This window comes from Nelumbo nucifera, chromosome 4 (assembly GCF_055504915.1).
Source record: "Nelumbo nucifera cultivar China Antique chromosome 4, China Antique-T2T, whole genome shotgun sequence".
Lineage (NCBI taxonomy): Eukaryota > Viridiplantae > Streptophyta > Magnoliopsida > Proteales > Nelumbonaceae > Nelumbo > Nelumbo nucifera.
The window spans coordinates 13,020,009-13,039,809 of record NC_142652.1 but is presented as its reverse complement, the minus strand read 5'-3'; the positions used below and the strand labels follow the sequence as shown (position 1 = coordinate 13,039,809).

Below are 19,801 nucleotides of genomic sequence, written 5' to 3'. Positions count from 1 at the left end.
GCTCAACCGGCCTGGGAACTTCGGAGCTGAAAGTGCATTCGACTATGAAATCTGCTAAGGCTTGGGCCTTGATGGCAGTTCGCGGCTTGTATTGGAGGTCGTACTCGCTGAGCTCAACGGCCCACTTCGTCAATCGACCAGAGACCTCGGGCTTAAGTAAGACTTGCCTCAGAGGCTTGTCGGTGAGAACGATAACAATGTGAGCCTGGAAGTACGGGCGGAGCTTCCGGGCTGCAATTACCAGTGCGTAAGTCAGCTTTTCTATCTCTAGGTATTTCATCTCTGCTCCCTGCAATACTTTACTAACATAATAGATGGGTCACTGAACCCGATCTACTTCTTTTATTAGTACCGAACTGACCACTTCGTCGCTTGTCGAGATGTACAGTTCTAAAATATCACCCTCCTCGGGCCGGGTTAAGATCAGCACACTAGCGAGATATTTCTTGAGCTCGTCAAACGCGAGCTGACAGTCTTGGGTCCATTCGAACCCTTTGCTTTTGATTGCCTTAAAGAACGGCTGACAACGGTCCACCGATTTGGACATGAAGTGACTTAGGGCGGCTATGCGACCATTCAACCTCTGAACCTCCTTCAACTTCTGGGGTGGTCTCATATCTATGATGGCCTTAATCTTGTCCGGGTTGGCCTCGATGCCGAGCCGGTTAACGATGTATCCTAGGAACTTGCCCGAGGTCACACCGAATACACACTTGTTTGGGTTCAGTCTCATATTAAACTTACGCAAAATTTCAAAAACAGAATGCAAGTCTTGTATTAATTCATGTGAAAATTGAGTTTTGACGACCATGTCGTCTACATAGCATTCTACTTTTCTGCCGATTAATGGCGCAAACAACTTATTTACAAGTCTTCGAAAGGTTTCCCCTGCGTTTTTCAACCCGAAGGGCATAACCTTGTAACAGTACAGACCGAACTCTGTGATGAAGGCGGTCTTTTTTCGTTCGCCGGGTCCATCTTGATTTGGTTATAGCCTGAATAGGCATCCAAGAAGCTTAGCAGCTCGTGCCCCGAGGTCGCGTCCACCAAGCGGTCAATTCTGGGGAGCGGGAAGCAGTCTTTTGGGCAGACCCGGTTTAGGTCGGTGTAGTCGACGCACGTGTGCCACTTGTCGTTGGCCTTTTTCACCAGGACGGGGTTGGCTACCCAGCTCGGGTAATGGACTTCTCTTATGAAGTCAGCTGCGAGGAGCTTCTCAACCTCCTCGTCGACCGCTTTCCACCGCTCTGGGGCTAGGTTGCGTTTCTTCTGTCTAACAGGCCTAACTACATGATCAGTATTCGGCTTGTGAGTTATAAGGTTGGGGTTTATACCGGGCATCTCTGCCGCAGACCATGTAAAAATATCCTTATTTTGAAGTAAGAAACTTACCAGTTCGGATCGTAGAGGTTACTGGACGAAAGCGCCGATTTGAAGCGTCCGAGCTGGGTCTGCTGCCGAGGTCGAGATTGTGACTGTCTCTTCCATGGGCACGGCTCGTTCTTCGCCTTGCTCCATAGGCCGCTCCAGTTTGAGGTCGTCGGCCATCTAACTATGCAGGGCCATGTGCCAACTTCCACAGGTACTGTTATTTTCCCAAGGGGCTGGACTTCTTCTCCGCTGAAGCCCACCAAAGGAGTGTCTGTAGGTTTCAAGTCGTTTTTTTGCAACTGAAGTTGGTTGAACGCAGCTTTGAAGAGGATATCTGTCGAGCTGCCCGAGTCAACGAGTACACGCCTGACCTCGAAGTCGTTGATCCTTAGCTTTATCACAAGTGCGTCATCGTGGGGGTAGTGGACCCCTTGTGTGTCATCTTCTGTGAAGAAAATAGGCTCTTCTGTCCTCGGCCGCTTCGGAGGATTCCGTCCTTCCTGGGCGGCTTTACGAACTGACGTCCGAGCTGCTGCTGAAGTGCAAGCCGCGATGATCGAACCTCTCACTATAACGTGGATGGTGCCCCAGACCAGCCTCTCTTCCGGAGGCTGCCTCTGTAACTGCTCAGCCGGCCTGCTGTTGGACTCAGGAGCATCCTTACCGTGCTCCCCTTGCCGACCTGCTTTATTATTATTATTGTTGTTTTGTACAAAGTTCCTTAAATATCCGCGATGGATGAGTTCTTCAATTTCGTTGCGGAGATTTTTACAATTTTCGGTACTATGACCGTGATCTTTGTGAAAGCTACAATATAGATTCTTATTTCTCTCATTGGGATTTCCCCTCAAACGGGGTGGCCATTTCACATACGGAGCGTCCTTGATCGCCATCAGGATTTTGTCCCGCTTCATGTTCAGTGGGGTGTAGTCAGTTCGGTCCGCTGCAGGAGTTCAGAACGACTGACCTGACTTTGCCTCCTAAGCGGCATCCTTTTTCTTTCGGCTGTCCCCTTGGCTGGAAGGCTCTCCTTCCCTCTTCCTCTTTTCGGGCGCGCTCTTGCCCTTCTGGTTGATCTCTTCTTCGGTGGCTATGAACTTGTCCGCGAGCTTAAGAAATTCAGTTATGGTCGCTGGTTGGTTGACGACCATGTGCCATTTGAACTCTTTGTGCGTCACGCCTTTCTTAGTTGCTGCGAGGCGCACGGCGGGGTCCAGGCATGGTATCTGCATGCAAGCACCGTTAAACCGCTTGATGTAGCTCCGGATGAACTCTCCCTCTCTTTGCACTATGCTAAGGATACTCTCTTCAGTTTGCGGACACCGCTTGCTGGTGATGAAGTGGGACGTGAAGGCTTGCGCAAACTGCGCCCAACTTCTTATCGACTCAGGGGCCAAGTTCCGGTACCACGTATGGGCTGCTCCTCTAAAAGTGGTGGAGAAGGCCACACACATGCACAACTCACTGGCTCTTTCTAGGTTCATCTGCGATTGGAAAGCATCTATGTGATCATTTGGGTCGAATGACCCGTCGTACTTATCAAGAGGGGGGAGCTTGAAATCTTTAGGCATTGGGACTGTTAGGAGATCGGGAGATAGGGGGGATTGAACTAAAAGGTTGGGTGCCTTGACCTTGCCCGAGCTTACCTCTTCTTTGCCTTCGAGCTTAGGTAGGTCGTGGGTGGCAGACCGGCGAGCTTGGTGGCGGCGTCTCTGCTTCTTGGCGGGCTCGACATTCGTGCTGCTTACTTCTGTACTGTCGGGGATGGTGTGTGCAGGTAGCAGCTCAGGCCGCTAGTGATGGCTACGAATAGAGGGCTCCTGCGGCCAGGATTTCGAATCGGTTTTCCAGGAATGGGGTACCAGGCCTTGAGGGTTGAGGCAACGTGGGCCTGACGAGTTGAGGTCCTCCCGACCTGGCTGCCCGTGGCGAGGTCGGAGCGACCGGTCTTTCTTGTCTGTCGCGGGAGGAGGCCTGGCTCCTTGGAGGGTTATGGGGGGCCTTTCCTTGGCGAGATGGGTGCTCTTCCTGACGGCGAGACCTAGCTCGCTGCGAGACTGGGTGCCGAGTTGGAAGCTGCTATTGCTGAAGCTGAGGTTGAGGTAATTGGGGAAACTGCTGCTGATACTGATACTGGGAGACCTGGTGCAGCACATGTTGTTGATAGAGCTGAAATTGTTGGAACCGTTGCATTTGGACTTGCATGGCCCGCATGCATTGCATCAAGTCCTCCAGTTGGTTCGGGCTGGCTGCTGGGGGCACAACCGAAGGTTCGGTGAAGGTCGCTCCGACTGTAGCAGGGAGCGACGCGACGATGGGTGCCATTGCAAGAGGCACATTCAAGCTAGGGATTCCGTCCACCGAGAGGGGGACAATGAACTGTCCAATGAGTAAAGAGGCGTGAAAGTTTGGAGAAAGGCTTTTCAAAGCGTTTCCCACAGACAACGCCAAATGATGGTGCACAATCCGGTCACTCCTAGCTAGCACTCACGTGGCTCCTGAGAGGTACCTGAGATGAGAAGAAAGAAGAAGAACTCCCGGGGGGTTTTCCTGGTGGGAACACTCCGATGATTAAGTCAGTATTCTGTGCGAGAAGCAAAGGGAAAACGAAGGCTAAGAGCGCAGATTGCGCAGGTGGTTCGAATATACCTTGTTCCTTGAAAATCAGCTTCTTATAACAGAATTCTGTTGCTTCAGGCCCTCTGGCTTCTGACAGGGCAGGTATAACCGCCACTGTCAGTTTGCCACAACCGTTACAAGCAAGGTTGAGGTGGCACGCGCGGGACCGTCGTTGCAGGGCACATGCCTGTCAGGTGTAAGGCACTTTCTAAAGGTAGCAGGCGTGACGCTGTCTGACAAGGGGCATGGTTGTTGTCCCCAGATTTTTCGGGTATGGTGGTCGGGCAGGAGACTGCCGAACTACCCTTTCGCGAGTTACCCTGTGCCGGGCTATCCCATAGGCGGCGAGCTGCCTGTGGCAAGCTATGCCGAGCTACCTGGCCCGAAGTGTTTTCACTCTAGGGTGTCTAAAGGTGGGTCGGTGAGCTCTCGTCGGGGAGTGGTCCGAAGTCCAGCGGGAGGAGCTCGGGTATAGAGAGAGGTCAGGGTCCCCCGACCTCGGGGTATCCCGAAGTGCCTTAACCTTGGGGAGGAGACACAGGCAAGACGGCTTCTGACGAGTAGTTTATCCGTCCAGTTGCCGAGCTCAACTCGATGGGACCCTCCCCTCGAGTCGTGGTCATGTCAGTTGCACTGTCACGCTGAGTCACTGTTTAAGCAAGGTCACACCCACGTGTACCCGTACTGCAAGTTCGGGCCAAATCACCCTCCATCATCATCCAACCCATATCCACCCTCTCAAAACTCTCCACCCAATTATGTAAATATACAGTATATTTATTAGGACAGGAATGTGGCCATGGGCATGATACAAATTAGGGTACAAGCCGCACAACAGCGACGGAAGCCTTTCTGGGGCTTTACTGGTAATGGTTGAAGTGGGTAAACTGAATGACGTTTTGCCGTGTTTTAGTGATAAAATATTTAAATAAATAAATAATTCAGTGGTGCAGTAAGCAATCCAACTTCAGCTTCAACCATTAAAAAACTAACAGCCTTATTCATAAAAAGACAACAGATGTTGCCTACTTCAGCTGTTTTGAAATGGCCCCTTGCTTCGGGGGGCACTGAATGCATGTAGATAAGTTGTCTACTTGTCAGAATATTGATGCCTACAGAATTTGGATTAATTGAACGCGATAGCTATGGAACCAATGATAATGCCCTCTGCCAGAGGGGCTTGACATGGAAAATTATCATTGATTCTACACCCTGCTGTTGCTTACAGAAATTTTGGTTGGAGGGCTCAAGTCTGAAAAAGGTGGACCTAGTCACCATAGGGGCCTGATGTAAGGAATGACAACCACCAGCCAGTTCGGATCTCACAACACATCCCGGCCTCATATCAAGAACATCTCCTGTATTTTGTATTATTATTCATGGGGAGATATTCCCAATACATGGTGGGATGGGACTGTGCAATGGGCTCTATGTGGAGCAAATCCCAATTTGCATTTACGGGACCTTAACTAACAAGAGAGCCTGAATCTCGAAAGCAAAAACTCTGCACAGAACATCCAGCCACAAATGGGGAATATCTCCCACATACATAAATATTGGATTGTATTTTGAGAAAATTAGTGGTCCACGTAGTTACTTGATACAAGAAAAGATATGTTTTCATGTCAATTGGCAAATCGAGTGAATTGCGGCATTGAAACAACTGGGGACATACAAATATTGATATGCACAAAGGGACAATACGTATAAATAGAAGTTGCTTTAGACTTTCAAGTTTCACGCTTGAACGAGGCTTCCCTGGGAAGGGTATTAACTGTCCTAGATCCTTGTATTTAACGCATATCGGTGACACTGAAAACCAATACGTATTGGTCAATTAAAATATGCTGCAATATTTTGAACCTTGATAATTACGTTCCTAGGTTGTTCAACCACAGTCATTCTAGATTCACAAGTATTATATAGTCCCAACTCCAAACTCCCAATGCAACCCATAACGTTATCATACCCACATCAGGGCGCTCTTGGCATATTCGCCAAGCAACTTAACAAAGGGACAAATCGACACTGATGCAATGGCGCAAACCCTGTTTTTTTTTTGACAGTGCATTACCTTAACATGGTTTCCTGAGCAAGTAGGAAAACGCTTGGTTGATAAAAAACGCAAGAGAATAGAAACTCAAATTCAATAAAGTAAAATTGAAAAATGTCCAAGACAGAAGGAAATTGAAAGAAATGAATGGATAAAAAATATCACCCAACTCCTGGATTCCATACAGGGTACGATTGAACTGATCATTCAAGTGCACGGAAGACCACCAAGTGGACCAATAAGGAGGATTTAATGCAAGGTGAAGATTTAAAAGCCCCAGGTCTTAGATACAACCAGCTAGAGGCTAGCTGGCACCTTCACTGACCCAACTAGCTAGGATAAGGCTTAATTGGGTTGAATTGTGCCCAGTTGCAGGCTATACATACCATGAAGGCATGAACAAAGAATGCAAGAACTCAGTTCCAGTATGCTTAAACAGTTCTAAGAATATTATTAGGCTGGCCATTCAGTAACTAACTGTAAATGCTTCCCTTAGTCAATTATATATATTCCCTTTGTCAATTATTGAGCATCTTATGCGACTGTGTTCCATTTGCTTCATGTGGTATTCAGGCAACTAATGCTATGGAGGTGATTCAGGAAATAAGAGTAACTATGACGATGGATAAGGGGATACTGAGAAGAGAACTATAGCTGTGAAAAAAGGAACTATTATGGTGAAAGATAAAGGCAAAGGATCAAGCAGAATGCCAGTAATGATTGGTGAACTACAGCCATTCTGCGCATGAAAAAATGGGATAGACGAAAACTTAACAGGCTTTTCTGTTTGTCAGGAGGTAAAGAGATGACATGTATTGCAGCCTTGGTGCCAATTTTCCCAACAATAAAGGGAATATCTGATGAAAAGACAAATTAATTTAATCATAGTGATAACAAATTATGAATATTTACAATATCATAAGGTTACAAGTTGATCATATTGGATTAACTATGTACCTCAGATTCCAGAACGTAATATTTTTACATCCAAGCTGCTTTGGTCATCATTGCATTATGCTAGGACACTGCCTTCAACATTTGATGCATTTCTTACTCCAACGGGACCTGCAGAAAATCAACAACAGAGAACTGAAACCTGAGTTTTCTGAGGACTTGCTACAGAACGGATCAAATGCAAGGTATCGGCAGCTGGACCTTCTAAGGAAAACATAGCAAAATTAAATAAATATGGCCACATAGGTTTATATGCACCTTTAACAGCCATTCAAATTACATCTGAACCTAATGAAAAGAGTAAATGAAGCCTAGGCATAAATAGAACCTTGATGGATAAAATAAGCTTTTTTTTTTACCAATTTGATGGATAAAATAATCTTTGGACAGTTACAAAACAGCATGTCCAAAGGAACCTAGGAGTAGCTCCAATAGGTGATAAAATGAGATAAAGTAGATTGAGATGGTTTTGGTCATGAGCATAGAAGACCATTTACAGCACCTGTAAGAAAAAGTAATATATTACAAGTTGAAGGGGCTAGAAGAGCTAGGAGCAAACTGAAAAGGACTTGGGTGGAAGAAATAAGAAATGATTTAAGCACCCATAATGGATATGACACTGAACAGAATGGAATGGTGAAACAGGATTCATGTAGCCAACCCCATATGGTTAGGACAAGGCTTGGATGATGAGGGTGATGATGGATAAAAGAATCTTAACAGCCTTACGTTAAATTCAATCACAGTGAAAGACATCTATTATTGTTCTCAATAGTGAACATGCCATATTAAATATCAGTAGTAGTAATACATCACTCTTCTATTATTCATCAAAAAAAATCATCAGTCTCCTATGGAAATCGGATACAATTTAGTAGGCTAGGATGTTGACATGTTGTAATCTTATCTCCATTTTGTAAGAAATATTAAGACTTTTATTTCAGATCAATGTTTTAAAACACAGAGGCGTGATATGAGGCATTCCACTACTTAGACACACGAGGCAAAATTCAAAACGTAAGAGGTGTAAGCCTCCCGAACACAAGGAGGCTTAAGAGGAGGGGGATGAGGAAGGAGGATATTTTTAATAAAGATGTTTTATATTAAGAAACTCTGCCAGTGTGAGCTTGTCTTACACTGCTGGTCCCAAGCCCGGATAAAGGAGGGTGTGTCAGGTTGGCAGCCGACACTAAAACTTTTGCCAAACTCTAATGACATGGTAGCCAACCCTAAATAGTTGGATAAGGCATGGAATGAATCAGTTGCTTGCCTCCACTTTGACAAGACCCCCCTGCACAAAAAAAAAAAGAGGTGCACTGGAAAGGGGTTGGGGGCAAAGCCCCCTTCCCGAACTTTCTTTCCCCTTCTCTTTCCTTCCCTTTCCTTTTCTTTTCTTTTTTTTCTTTTACTTTTACTTTTACTTTCCCTTTCCTCTCTTTTCTTTTTTTTTCTGTATTTTTGTGTGAGGCGCATGAGGCATACACCTCTAGAGCACCTCATGCAGAAGGTGTATGAGGTATATACCTCTTGCACCTGAGGTGTATGCCTCAGAGGCATCAACACCCCAGGGCATTCTGGGGGCACCTCGCCTGGAGGTGTGCGTCCAGGCATACACCTCCCACACCTTTTAAAACATTGTTTCAGATTAAATTGTTGAAAACCAATGCCTGTGTCTATACAGCAGGTAACATCACTTGGTGCAATTATAAAATCTCAGATTGAAAAGCATGAGAATGTAGGTTTGAGCCTTGAGATCAGCTCATCAGCCACTTCATGCAAGAAAATGCTGAAGGTATCCAGTCCACCCCACCCCACCAAAGGCCATGGATAGCTGGAACCAAAATTGGGCAATGGTCCCTTTTGTACGTCTATATGGTAAAACATATATTCAGATCTTAAAGCATTACGTCCATTTTTTATTAAAAAGAACCAACATTGGGCGATCACCATTTCAAATATTATCTTAGGGTATGCCTATATCTATTTAGAGAACCATATCAAGTATTCCAAAGTTAAAAAAAAAGAACAGAGAAATATAGAAGTTTTACCTCTTTTCTTAAGCTTATTGCGGAAGCTCCTTTTCCTACTGAATGCTTTCTCCTGCAGACATAAATGCAAATCAAATTCATCAGTGACTTCAGACTATACCATTTACTCAAGGATAAGAAGGGATTTAATTTATTCGGTGACTTTCTTTTGCAGAAACTCTGTGGACCAGTTTATTATCAGTGACAAGCAGCAAGTTGTTACATGATTACACATAGTAATGCACAGTTTCCATTATATCAATATGCCTTTTGAGGTTTGCCTGATTAAAAGGTTGAAAAGAAAAAACAACTTATACATGATTACAAAGAGAAATTCTGTAATCAGAAACTACAATAAAAACACAATGTCCTGAAAATAATTTTTGAGAATTACCACAGGTAAACCCAGATTTCCTGCTTGACGCACTGCTGCAACAAGATCCCGGTTGGACTCAGTATATAAACTTGTAACAAGTCCAAATTGACCAGCTCTTCCAGTACGGCCAATCCTATGCAAGAAATCTACAGCAGAAGTTGCAAATTCCGCCTTGTATTATGTAAAACACAAATAACATGAGTTAGAGTAGTACAATGCAATTGTAAAAAAGGAAACTAGATGATACTATCTCTTAAATCAATTTCACTGAAAGCAGATCATAGCCTAGGCTATAACAGAATCATATTCAGCCACATTGTCCATGGTCCCATGCTCTCTCATTAGACATGAAAAGTGTATCTGAATTTGATTGAGAAGTTATGCCTAGGTTACAATAATATAAGCCACCCTGAAACACAGTACAGGTAAGAAAGCCCTGACATGGGAGGTCTTAAGAGAGATGCAATATCAGAAAATACCAGAAAGTCTTAACGAAAACCATCAAGGACTTGTTAAAAATTATAAAAGAAAAACAGCAAGTTGCAGTCCCTGTTCTCCCTCATATTACCCATCAATCAGCTATCCTTCAACCATGGCTTCATTCCATATTGGGCCACACCAAGTACTCTACATTCTCTGGATAGAATTGGCATTTGATGTCCCGCTTGAACTCATCCCATGTGTCAATGTGACACTGCCCCTTCTCCATGTCTGCACAACACCACCTCCACCACAAGACAGCTATATCGGTTAAGTACCTAGTGGCAACACGTACCTTGGCCTACTCATCCCTTATGTGCATGGCTTCAAAGTACTGCTCCATGTGCCATAAGAAGTTGTCCAACGCCCGTGCATCCCTGGCACCATTGAAGTGAGGTGGCTCAGGTGCCCTTACCTTTGACATGTCCCGTAGAGTCCCCACCTCGTCCTGTGCTAGCAGCTTCTTGCAGAGCACCACATCTGCCTTCAGCTCGTCTACATTAGCATGGACCTTGGCCAGGCTTCCCATCAGCTTGGCTTCCAGCCCTTCTCGTTCTTTGTCTTCCCCATGCCAGGCAAGATCCATGACCTCTTCCATGGTTGCCTTGAGCTCCACCAGCCTGCCCTCCAGGCCGTCAACTTGGCTGCTCATGTCTGTGAACTTGTCTTGCATGTCTCCCATGGCAAGCTCCAACATCGCCATTCTGGCCTCCAAGGCATCAAGGACGTCTCTTGAACGCTTCCTTTGTCTTCTTTAAGTGGCCCTTCTCCCGCTCCTGTGTCTGGCTATTGTCGAGTCCATCTGTCATCCTGTCCATGCACAAGCTCCCACGCGCCCCTGGCAAAGTTGCTCTGATACCACTTGTCACGACCTGACTACTCCTGTTGGCTAAGCCGTGTGGTACTCACTTGGCCCTCCAAGAAAATCAACCAAACTGCACACTCAAGACCCTTCTTGCTAGGTTGCTTAAGTGATAAGGACACACACCAAGGCACACAAGAGCACACCAAGTATTATAGGAGGAAGAGATTGTATTGCACTAGAAGAAAGCTTACAACTCAAAGAATGCTCTTACAACTTGGATGCTTGTTGCAAATGAAGGAGGGGACCCCTATTTATACACTAGCCCCCTCAAGGAATCCTCTAGAACTATGTACACTTGGCATCATCTAGAAGCACCTCTAGAACATTCTACCTTCTACACTCTTCTAGGGGATGCCCATTCCATAAGATACAAGAACACTCTAGAGGAAGTCTAGATTACTCCTAACCCCTCTAGGGTGTTCCACACAAACCCAGATTGTTCCACAAGGTTCTAGAGAGTTCCACCAACATCTAGCCCCTTCTAAACACATGGAGAACACTCCAAAACACTCTAGAACAGCCCAGAACATGCAGAATTGGCTAGGAGCCTCAGGAAACACCTAGAAAACCTCTAGCCAAGCAACCTATTATGCCACCTCGTGATACTAGGGACACCCCACCAACTAAGGCCCCATACCGGATGACACCACCCAAGTTGGAAGAGTTGAGGAAATAATTGAAGGAATTGCTAGATGCAGGCTACATCCAACCCTCAAAAGCCCCATATGAAGCCTCTGTGTTGTTCCAACAGAAGAATGATGGATCCCTCAAGCTGTGCATAGTTGAAGGGGTACTACCATCGAGTACTGAACAAGGTGACAATTAAGAACAAGTATCCCATCCCACTCATTGTTGACCTATTCAACCAACTTGGGGGAGCCAAATACTTCTCCAAGTTGGACCTTTGTTCGAGGTACTACCAAGTCCACATAGTTGAAGGGGACAAGCCAAAGAGTACATGTCTAAGCAGGTATGGCTCCTATGAGTTCTTGGTAATGCCATTTGGCCTAACCAATGCTCTTGCCACATTTTGCACATTGATGAACAAGATATTCCACCCCTACTTGGATCAATTGGTGGTGGTCTATCTAGATGACATAGTGGTATATAGCAAGACTATGGAGGAGCACGTGGGCCACCTAAGAAAGGTTTTCCAATTGCTGAGGGAAAACCAACTCTATGTGAAGAGGAAGAAATATTCCTTCGCCCAGATGGATGTAGCATTCTTTAGCCACAAGATTAGCCAAGGGCAACTGAGCATGGACCAAGTAGTGATTTAAAAGGCGCGCCTAGGCGCACAGGTGAGGTGCATTTTAGGGTAGGCACCTCACCCAGGTCCTAGGTGCAGAGCCCTTTCAAAAGCACACGCCTGGTGTGCCTAGGTGTGCGCCTCAGCCCAGGCACGTGCCTTTTGAAAATTTGACGCTTTTTTACTTCAAGAACCCCCTCTTTGGTAATGTTGTTCATTCATTCATCCTAATAAAATATCTTCTTAAAAAGCAATTAAAACTATAAAATCATTATTTTTTGTATGAAACTAAGAATTTAAGACCCTAGCGTGGACTTGTTTGGGCTTGCCTCGAGGGGCGTGGCACAAAAGTGACTCGTAGAATCAGGAATGCAATATGTCACATTAGCTACATGAAGTAATGTACTTGAGAAAAAAAGAGATTGCGGGTTTTATATGCTTGAAAATGTTTTATATGTTTGATTTTATTTTTAAATTCTCATTTGAATATGCTTTACATAGTTATGTTTATGTATTCTAATTTTAGATAATAGGTTTTTTAAAACATCTATTTTAAAATTTAAGTTTATATTTTTATTAATATTATGTTTAATATTTTTTTTTTATTTTTTGCATTTTTTGGCTTTTTAATTTTTAATTTTTGATTTTTTTGGTTTTTTTTAATTTTTGCGCCTTGCACTTTTAAAACACCAGGACCAAGCCAAGGTCAAGGCCATCTTGGATTGGGAGCTAGACAGAGCTACAATCTTTCTTTTTTTCTTTTTTTTTCTTTTCTTTTTTTTTTTAAAGAGCTACAGTCTTTCCTTGGCTTAGCAAATTACTATAGGCGCTTTATCCAAGGATACTCAAGGATAGTCGCCCCATTCACTGACTTGCTGAAGAAGAATGCTAAGTTGCATTGGACTGAGTAGTGTCAACTTGCTTTTGAGAAACAGAAGAAGGTTGTGATAGAGGAGCCAGTGTTGCACTTGCCCGACCTTACCAAGATCTTTGAAGCAAGGTTCAAAAAATCTATACGATACGCCCCGTATCGGGCGTATTGTATCGTATCTTTTGGGTCTCTATATGCCTGTTTATAGGTATTTCGGAACCCCACTATTTTCTAATGAACAATATAGGTATTAAACTCCCCAAAAACCAAATTTTGAAAAAAAAAAATCATATTTTCGTGTGGTTCAAAGTACCGATATGCAGAGGCGTATCGATAATTTGAACCATGCTTTGGAGTACAAGCATATGCCTCAAACTATGCCATAGGTGGAGTACTTATCCAAGACAAGCATCCTATAGCATATTTGTGACGGAAGCTGAATGAGGCGGAACGACTGTACACAGTCTAGGAGAAAGATATGACAGTCATAGTCCATTGCCTTAGAACTTGGCGACACTACTTGCTTGGGGGTAGGTTCACAGTAAAGACAGACAACATTGCCACCAGCTACTTCCAAACCCAAAAGAAGCCAATTCCCAAGTAAGCCCGTTGGCAAGACTTCCTAGCCAAGTTTGACATAGAGTTTGCCTATAAGCCTGGGCAGACCAACCAAGTAGTTGATGCATTGAGTCAAAAGGCCAAGTTGGCCTCATTACAGGGATTAGCGACCATTAGTGGCCCTAAGAGCCCTCTCCTAGACCGCATACAGGAAGGGTTGGAGCAAGGTGTGCTAGCCAAAGAGCTACTCAAGGCAGCCCAAGAAGGCAAGACAAGGCGATTTTGAGTGCAAGATGGACTACTCTATACCAAGGGGAATAGGCCCTACGTGCCAAAATGGAAAACCTACAAAAAGAGATATTACGAGAGTGTCACGACACTCCATGGGTTGGACATCCCAGTCAGCGTCGCACCTTAGCCTTGGTCGAAGCAACTTACTATTGGCCTCACATGGCAGATGATGTAGAGGCTTATGTTTGAACATGCCTCGTATGCCAACAAGACAAGGTGGAACAGTAGGAACAAGGCGGATTATTGGAGCCTTTGCCCACGCCTGAGCGCCCATGAGAGAGTGAATCCATGAACTTTATCTCTATATTGCCCAAGTTAGAAGGGTGTGGGTCTGTCATGGTCGTGATGGACAAGTTTTCTAAGTATGCTACCTTTGTAGCTGTCTCGACCAATTGCATAGCAGAGGAGACTACCTGCCTATTCACGAGGAACATAATGAAGTATTGGGGTGTACCCAAGAGCATCATCAGTGACCGAGACCCCCCGATTCATAGGCAGGTTTTGGACGGAGTTGTTCAAACTCTTAGGTTCGGAGTTGCGCTTCTCCACCAACTTTCACCCTTAGATGGTCAGATTGAGTGGGTTAATGCCTTATTGGAGCTATACTTGGGACACTATGTAAGTGCCAACCAAAAGGATTGGGCTAAGAAGCTGGACGTTGAACAATTCTCTTACAACTTACAGAAGCACGGGTCGACCAACCAAAGCCCATTTGAGCTTGCTACAGGACAACAACTAATGACACCACAGGTGCTTGTGGTTGATTACACAGGAAGATGAAGTGGGCTGACTAAAAGAGGCGGTACGTGGAATTCAACATTGGGGACTTGGTGCTTGTCAAGCTACTCCCTCAACAATTCAAGTCCCCAAGGAAGGTGCACAAGGGGTTGATTAGAAGAAATGAAGGATCATTCCCCATTGTCAAGAAGGTGGGCAAGGTGTCATACCAAGTTCAACTACCCTTCAGGCTCAAGATACATTGTCTTCCATGTGAGCTACGCTACCTCAAGCCATATCATAGAGACATGGAGGATCCTAGCCGAAGTGTCTCTATGAGGGTGCCCACGGTCGTGGTTACATCCTTTAACAAAGAGGTTGAATGTATCCTAACAAATCGGACTGCGAGAAGACGTGGTGTGCCACCCTACAAGGAGTACTTCATCAAGTGGAAGGACTTGCCAATGCCGTCGACATCCATCTTCCTCATAATCTTTCTCAAGTAAATATTTCAAACCAGGTTTGTTTTCTCCATATTTGAAACCAAGTTTCAATCGTTTTTTTCTTTGCTTTTCAATCTGAGAATCGTTTCAATCATTCTTTGCCCACCAGTCCTCTCCAGCTGTCCAGAGCACCGTCGTCACTCTCACAACTCATAGGTATGGAACTCTTGATCCCAATAAATTTTAATGTTGCAAGTTGAAGGTGCATGGGCTGTTACAGATGTCATTTTTCTCTCTGTTTTATTCTTCTCCCCATTTTCTCTCTGTTTCGTTCTCTCTTGATCCCAATAACTTGATTGTTACTCATGAAGAGACCTTAGAATCATCACCAGAACCATGATACCAAAACCTCTAGAATGACGCCCAACAACCAATCCCTGTTTCGAATTTTCTGGCATGTTTTAGGGTAGAAAAAAATAAACCTGATAGAGTTTTCAATTAATTCATCTGCAACGATATCAAAGACCTTCAAATAATGCATACTCAAAATCAAGAATATCTTCCAAACGCAAAACCTCAAAAGCAAAAAAAAACTCCCAAAACACTCATGACAGATTCGTTCTTCTCCAAAAACAATAGCTTCCAAAAATCAACAAAAACCCAACAAAATCTATTGGGAAATAAATCTAGTGAGATATGCCACCCCATCATCAACCCAACTGAATTGACACTCACTTTTGTAGACTTTGTACAAGTTGTCCATATGCTTTCATAGGCTATGCCAAGTTTTCCACTCACCATGTTCTTAATCGTGTCCACATAATTTTAGAATATATAAGACAAGGGTATCTTTGGCACAACAATCTTGTCCACCACCATCTCAATGTTGTATCCAAATAATGGACAAACCTTACCGTGGGTGCTAGAGTTTCCTAATTAAATTCATAGGGAGGGTTTTGCAAAACAAATGCAATGACTATTTTATCTGATCCAGAGTTGAAGAAAGAAGGTAATTCACCTGTCACTCACAATGACTTTTCAGATGTTTGGATATATTCTGTTAAAACAAATGCAACTCGTCTCACAAGGGAGGTTTTGGATAAAACACTTGAGAGAGTTTCCGTGTGGACACAGGAACTGGTCTCTTTTCTTTTATATGTATTTGATAATGTTTTAAACAAATTAGAGTGCAATGTAATTTTATTTGAACTTATATTTATTAAAATAGAAATGGTTTTATCTATCAATAGGTCAGAGAATTGATTCCAAGAAATTGGTTGCTGCCAAACGTAATTCTATTTCTAAGAAATAGGAATCAAATGACTGTGCCAAACAAGACTGGTGATTCTCAGGATGAAAATTCTCAGAATCCATTCTTTTCTGAAAGGATTCTGAGAATGAGAATCCTCAGAATTGATGTCAAACAGGGCCTTATTTGCCTTTTTTTTATCAGTAACAAGAAACTTTATTAATGATATAGGGCCTTATTTGCCAATTGGCAAAGCATAGATAACAAAAGTACCAGAATGCAAGAAGGAACAATAATTTATTTTTGGAGAAAGCAAATACCTGAATGACATGTGAAACATTTGGAATATCAAGGCCACGTGCAGCAGCATCAGTGCAGACAAGTATGCCACCCCTTTCTCGGAAATCAATCAAATTTTTTGTGCGCTCCTCCAATGAGCTGTCACTGTGGTAACAGAAACATTTGATACCAACACTGAGCAATATCTTAGCCACTGATTCAACAGCATCAACAGTATTTGCAAAGACCATGGTCAGACTTACACCAGCATCAGAACTTGATACTTTAGACTTATGACCCCGTTTCACAGCATCTATAAGAACATCTACCTGTGTATCAACTGTAACCTCTATCCACCTCTGATCCAATCTGAAATAAAAACAGATGCAACCATGTCATCAACATGCATGAAGAAATAGATAAAATTCACAAAAAAATTGTACATGTCTACAAACAAAATCTGCACAAAGTCCAAGGATCACATGTCAAAAACAATACATTTGGAAGAAAATGACCAAGCTGTGTAGTTTTTTTTTTTTTTGATAAGTAGATCAAGTTGCAGAGTCACCCCATCTTTTGTGGTTTGCTTGTCCTTCTAGGTTCCAACTTGGGTAAGTTTTGCAGCATAGATTACAAAAATGCATGTTTTACAGCATAGCTTTCAAGGCACCGAGGTGAGGCTAAGTGAGGAACCTTGTTACCTAGGCACCTAGGCAACACCAAGCGATGGGATTTTTTTGAGTAAAAACCATGAATTCTAGGGTAACTCCCTAGGTTCCATGGCAAGCAGCAACCATCTTTCACTATTAATTGTCTATAATAAAATATATAGGCTTCATCTAAAACATAGAAAAGAAACATATTTTATTCATGAAAAAATGTAAGAAGAAAATAAACTTCAGAAAATAGAGAGATTGAGCCTGTATTTTTGTCTTAGGAAAATCAATATGTATTAATTTTTTTTATAATTGAATGAAATTTATTAATCAGCAAAGATAAATAGTACAAGGTCCCCAAGGAGAGACACAAGATGCAACCTCTCCAAGCTAATGAAGTACAGCTTTCCAATTTACTAGAACAAGTTACAATGTAGCACAAAAAAGACCTTCCATGGAAACCCCTTTTTTGGCCAAAGAGTGAGCATAGTATTAGCCAACCTGCTTACCCATTTAACCTCAACTCTCATATTACTAGTTAACCACTTTACTTTTTTGATGAGGTTTTTGTAGCCCCAAATGGCAGCATCCGGGTTTAGAAGCCACCATGTTACCACCTGAGAATCCCCTTCAACTAGGAGATGTTCCACCCCAAGCTGATTGGTAATCTGGATCCCTTGTACAGCAGCTAGTATTTCTGCCCTTGTTGAGTCCCCCACTCCCACCTGTCCTAAGAATAAAGAAATAACGTTGTTATCCTTATTCCTTAGAACACCCCCTATACCCGAAGGCCGAGGGTTACCGTGGCTGCTCCCATCAAAATTTAACTTGATGACACCTCTTGGAGGCGGATTCCATTCTAACAAACTTCTAATCTTCTTAGTGGAAGTATTAGCTATTACTGACCAATTCCTCCACAGGTCATCAAAAGAGAAATCAGCAAATATAGCCAAGGTTTTTAGCCAATGGATTGCTCTTGTTAAAATACGTCCTTCACTTCATCCAAGCTTCTTTCCTTCTCTAAGAAGACTCTTGCATTCCTTTCCTCCTAGAGAGTCCATAAGGTAGCTGCCCTACTACATTTCCACATGAACTTACCTCTTCTTGTGTGCCACACAACAATAGATGGGTTAAATAACAAACTCAAATCAGATGGCGGAGACCACCTACCTCCAAATAAACTAAGGCTCCAACTCCATAAGGCCATAGCAAAGGAACAGGAAATCAGCAAATGGAAACAGTCATCATTCTGGGCCTTACACAAGGAACACCAGTTTGGGGAAAGACAAAGAAAAGGTCCCTTTTTCTACAAGTTTTCTATTTCTCATAGTAAACCTCCCAGTAGAACACAACAATTTTTGGAGGAATAGGTCTCACCCAAACTTCTTTAACAGGGAACACTCGGGGACTAGGGTTGGAACTAAGGGATTTCAGAAAATAAGTAAAAGTAAAGGTACCTTTTGGAAGAAGAGTCCAAACTCTTCTATCAAAAGATGTGGGGTCCAAACAAACTAACTCAAGTAAATGAAGCAGCTTAGTGACATAAGTCAATTCACCATCCCTTAATCCCCTACGAAATTCAAAGTCCCAATTTAAAGACAAAGGAATAAATGGGTTCGAAAGAAACTTAGCAATTGACTCATTTTTGTAAAGGAAAAGAGAGTAAAGCAGAGGGGACCAATTGGGTTGATTACCCACCCAAAATCCTCCCAGAACCGAATAGAATCACCAGAGCAAGCATCATATCTGATAAACCTGAGGAAGCGAGGGAGAATGTACAAGCATCCAAGAGCACCATGTAGAAAAAAATCTTGACGATTAAGTGAGGCAATCCTCCATGAGTGCCTTATCACCAAGGCGTCACTCTAAATGTATTACCTGATTTTCATAGTAAGATAGTATATCCTAGAAGTAACCTCTATTCTATATGATAGCAGGTTGTCTTGCATCATTTCGTGTATGATTAGTAGACATTCCTTCATTGGCTTATTTGGTTTCTATTTGATTAATAGCAGCATGTTTGTGTTTTGTTGGATGGTCAGTTGTAAACATGGTTCAAAGTAATGATACACCCATGTGCATTGGCAGAGGTGTATCAGTACTTTAAGTGATGCACTTTTTTTTAATTTTTTTCAAAGATACAATATAATACACCCGATACAGGGATATCATATCGCTATTTTGAACCTTGGTTACAAGCATCCAAGGCGTCACCCAAGCATGTACTCACTAGGTGATTTGGTTTATCCTTTGACCTATAGCATTGTGTAAATTATTTTAGAGGCCAAAAGAAAGTGTAATGATTAGGTGAACTCACTCTACATGTTAGGCTATCGTTGTATTTCTTGATATTCCTAGTAAGGTATTGAATCCTAAAGGTAGTCTCCATTTTATCATATGTATCACTTGGGGTAGCAATAACATACATGCCTTAGTCCCTCACTGGGTAATTTCGTCTTTCATTAGATTGATAAGTTGTCTAGAAGGCTGCAAAAAAGATTGGATAGGCTGACTCTAGTAAACCACTTCAAATCTATTTTTAGAAAGCCTATGAATGGGAGAGTGTGGTTGGAGGGATTGGATAGGCCGACTCTAAGTGCAGAGAAGAGAGAGTGGTTAGAAAAAAGGTTTGATATGGAGGAGGTAAAGGAAGTAGTATTCTCAATGGATAGGACAAAAGCTTCGGGTCCAGATGGGTTCACAATGGCCTTTTACCAGGATTGTTGGGATATTTTGGAGAATG

General features: G+C 43.2%; 1 protein-coding gene across 3 annotated transcripts in view; it reads right to left on the bottom strand.

The window, feature by feature from the left end:
• Positions 1–6,901: 6,901 nt before the first annotated feature.
• Positions 6,902–19,801, bottom strand: part of EMB3108 (DEA(D/H)-box RNA helicase family protein) — a 37,329-nt gene continuing 24,429 nt past the window's right edge. For all 3 annotated transcript variants that reach the window (XM_019199539.2, XM_019199540.2, XM_010273736.3), the window contains 4 exons: positions 16,444–16,771; positions 9,419–9,571; positions 9,046–9,097; positions 6,902–7,108 (listed from right to left, as the gene is read on the bottom strand). In XM_019199539.2, coding sequence (XP_019055084.1) covers positions 7,056–7,108; positions 9,046–9,097; positions 9,419–9,571; positions 16,444–16,771 — 586 coding nt within the window. In that variant the 3' untranslated portion in view covers positions 6,902–7,055. The remainder of the gene's footprint in view (positions 7,109–9,045; positions 9,098–9,418; positions 9,572–16,443; positions 16,772–19,801) is intronic.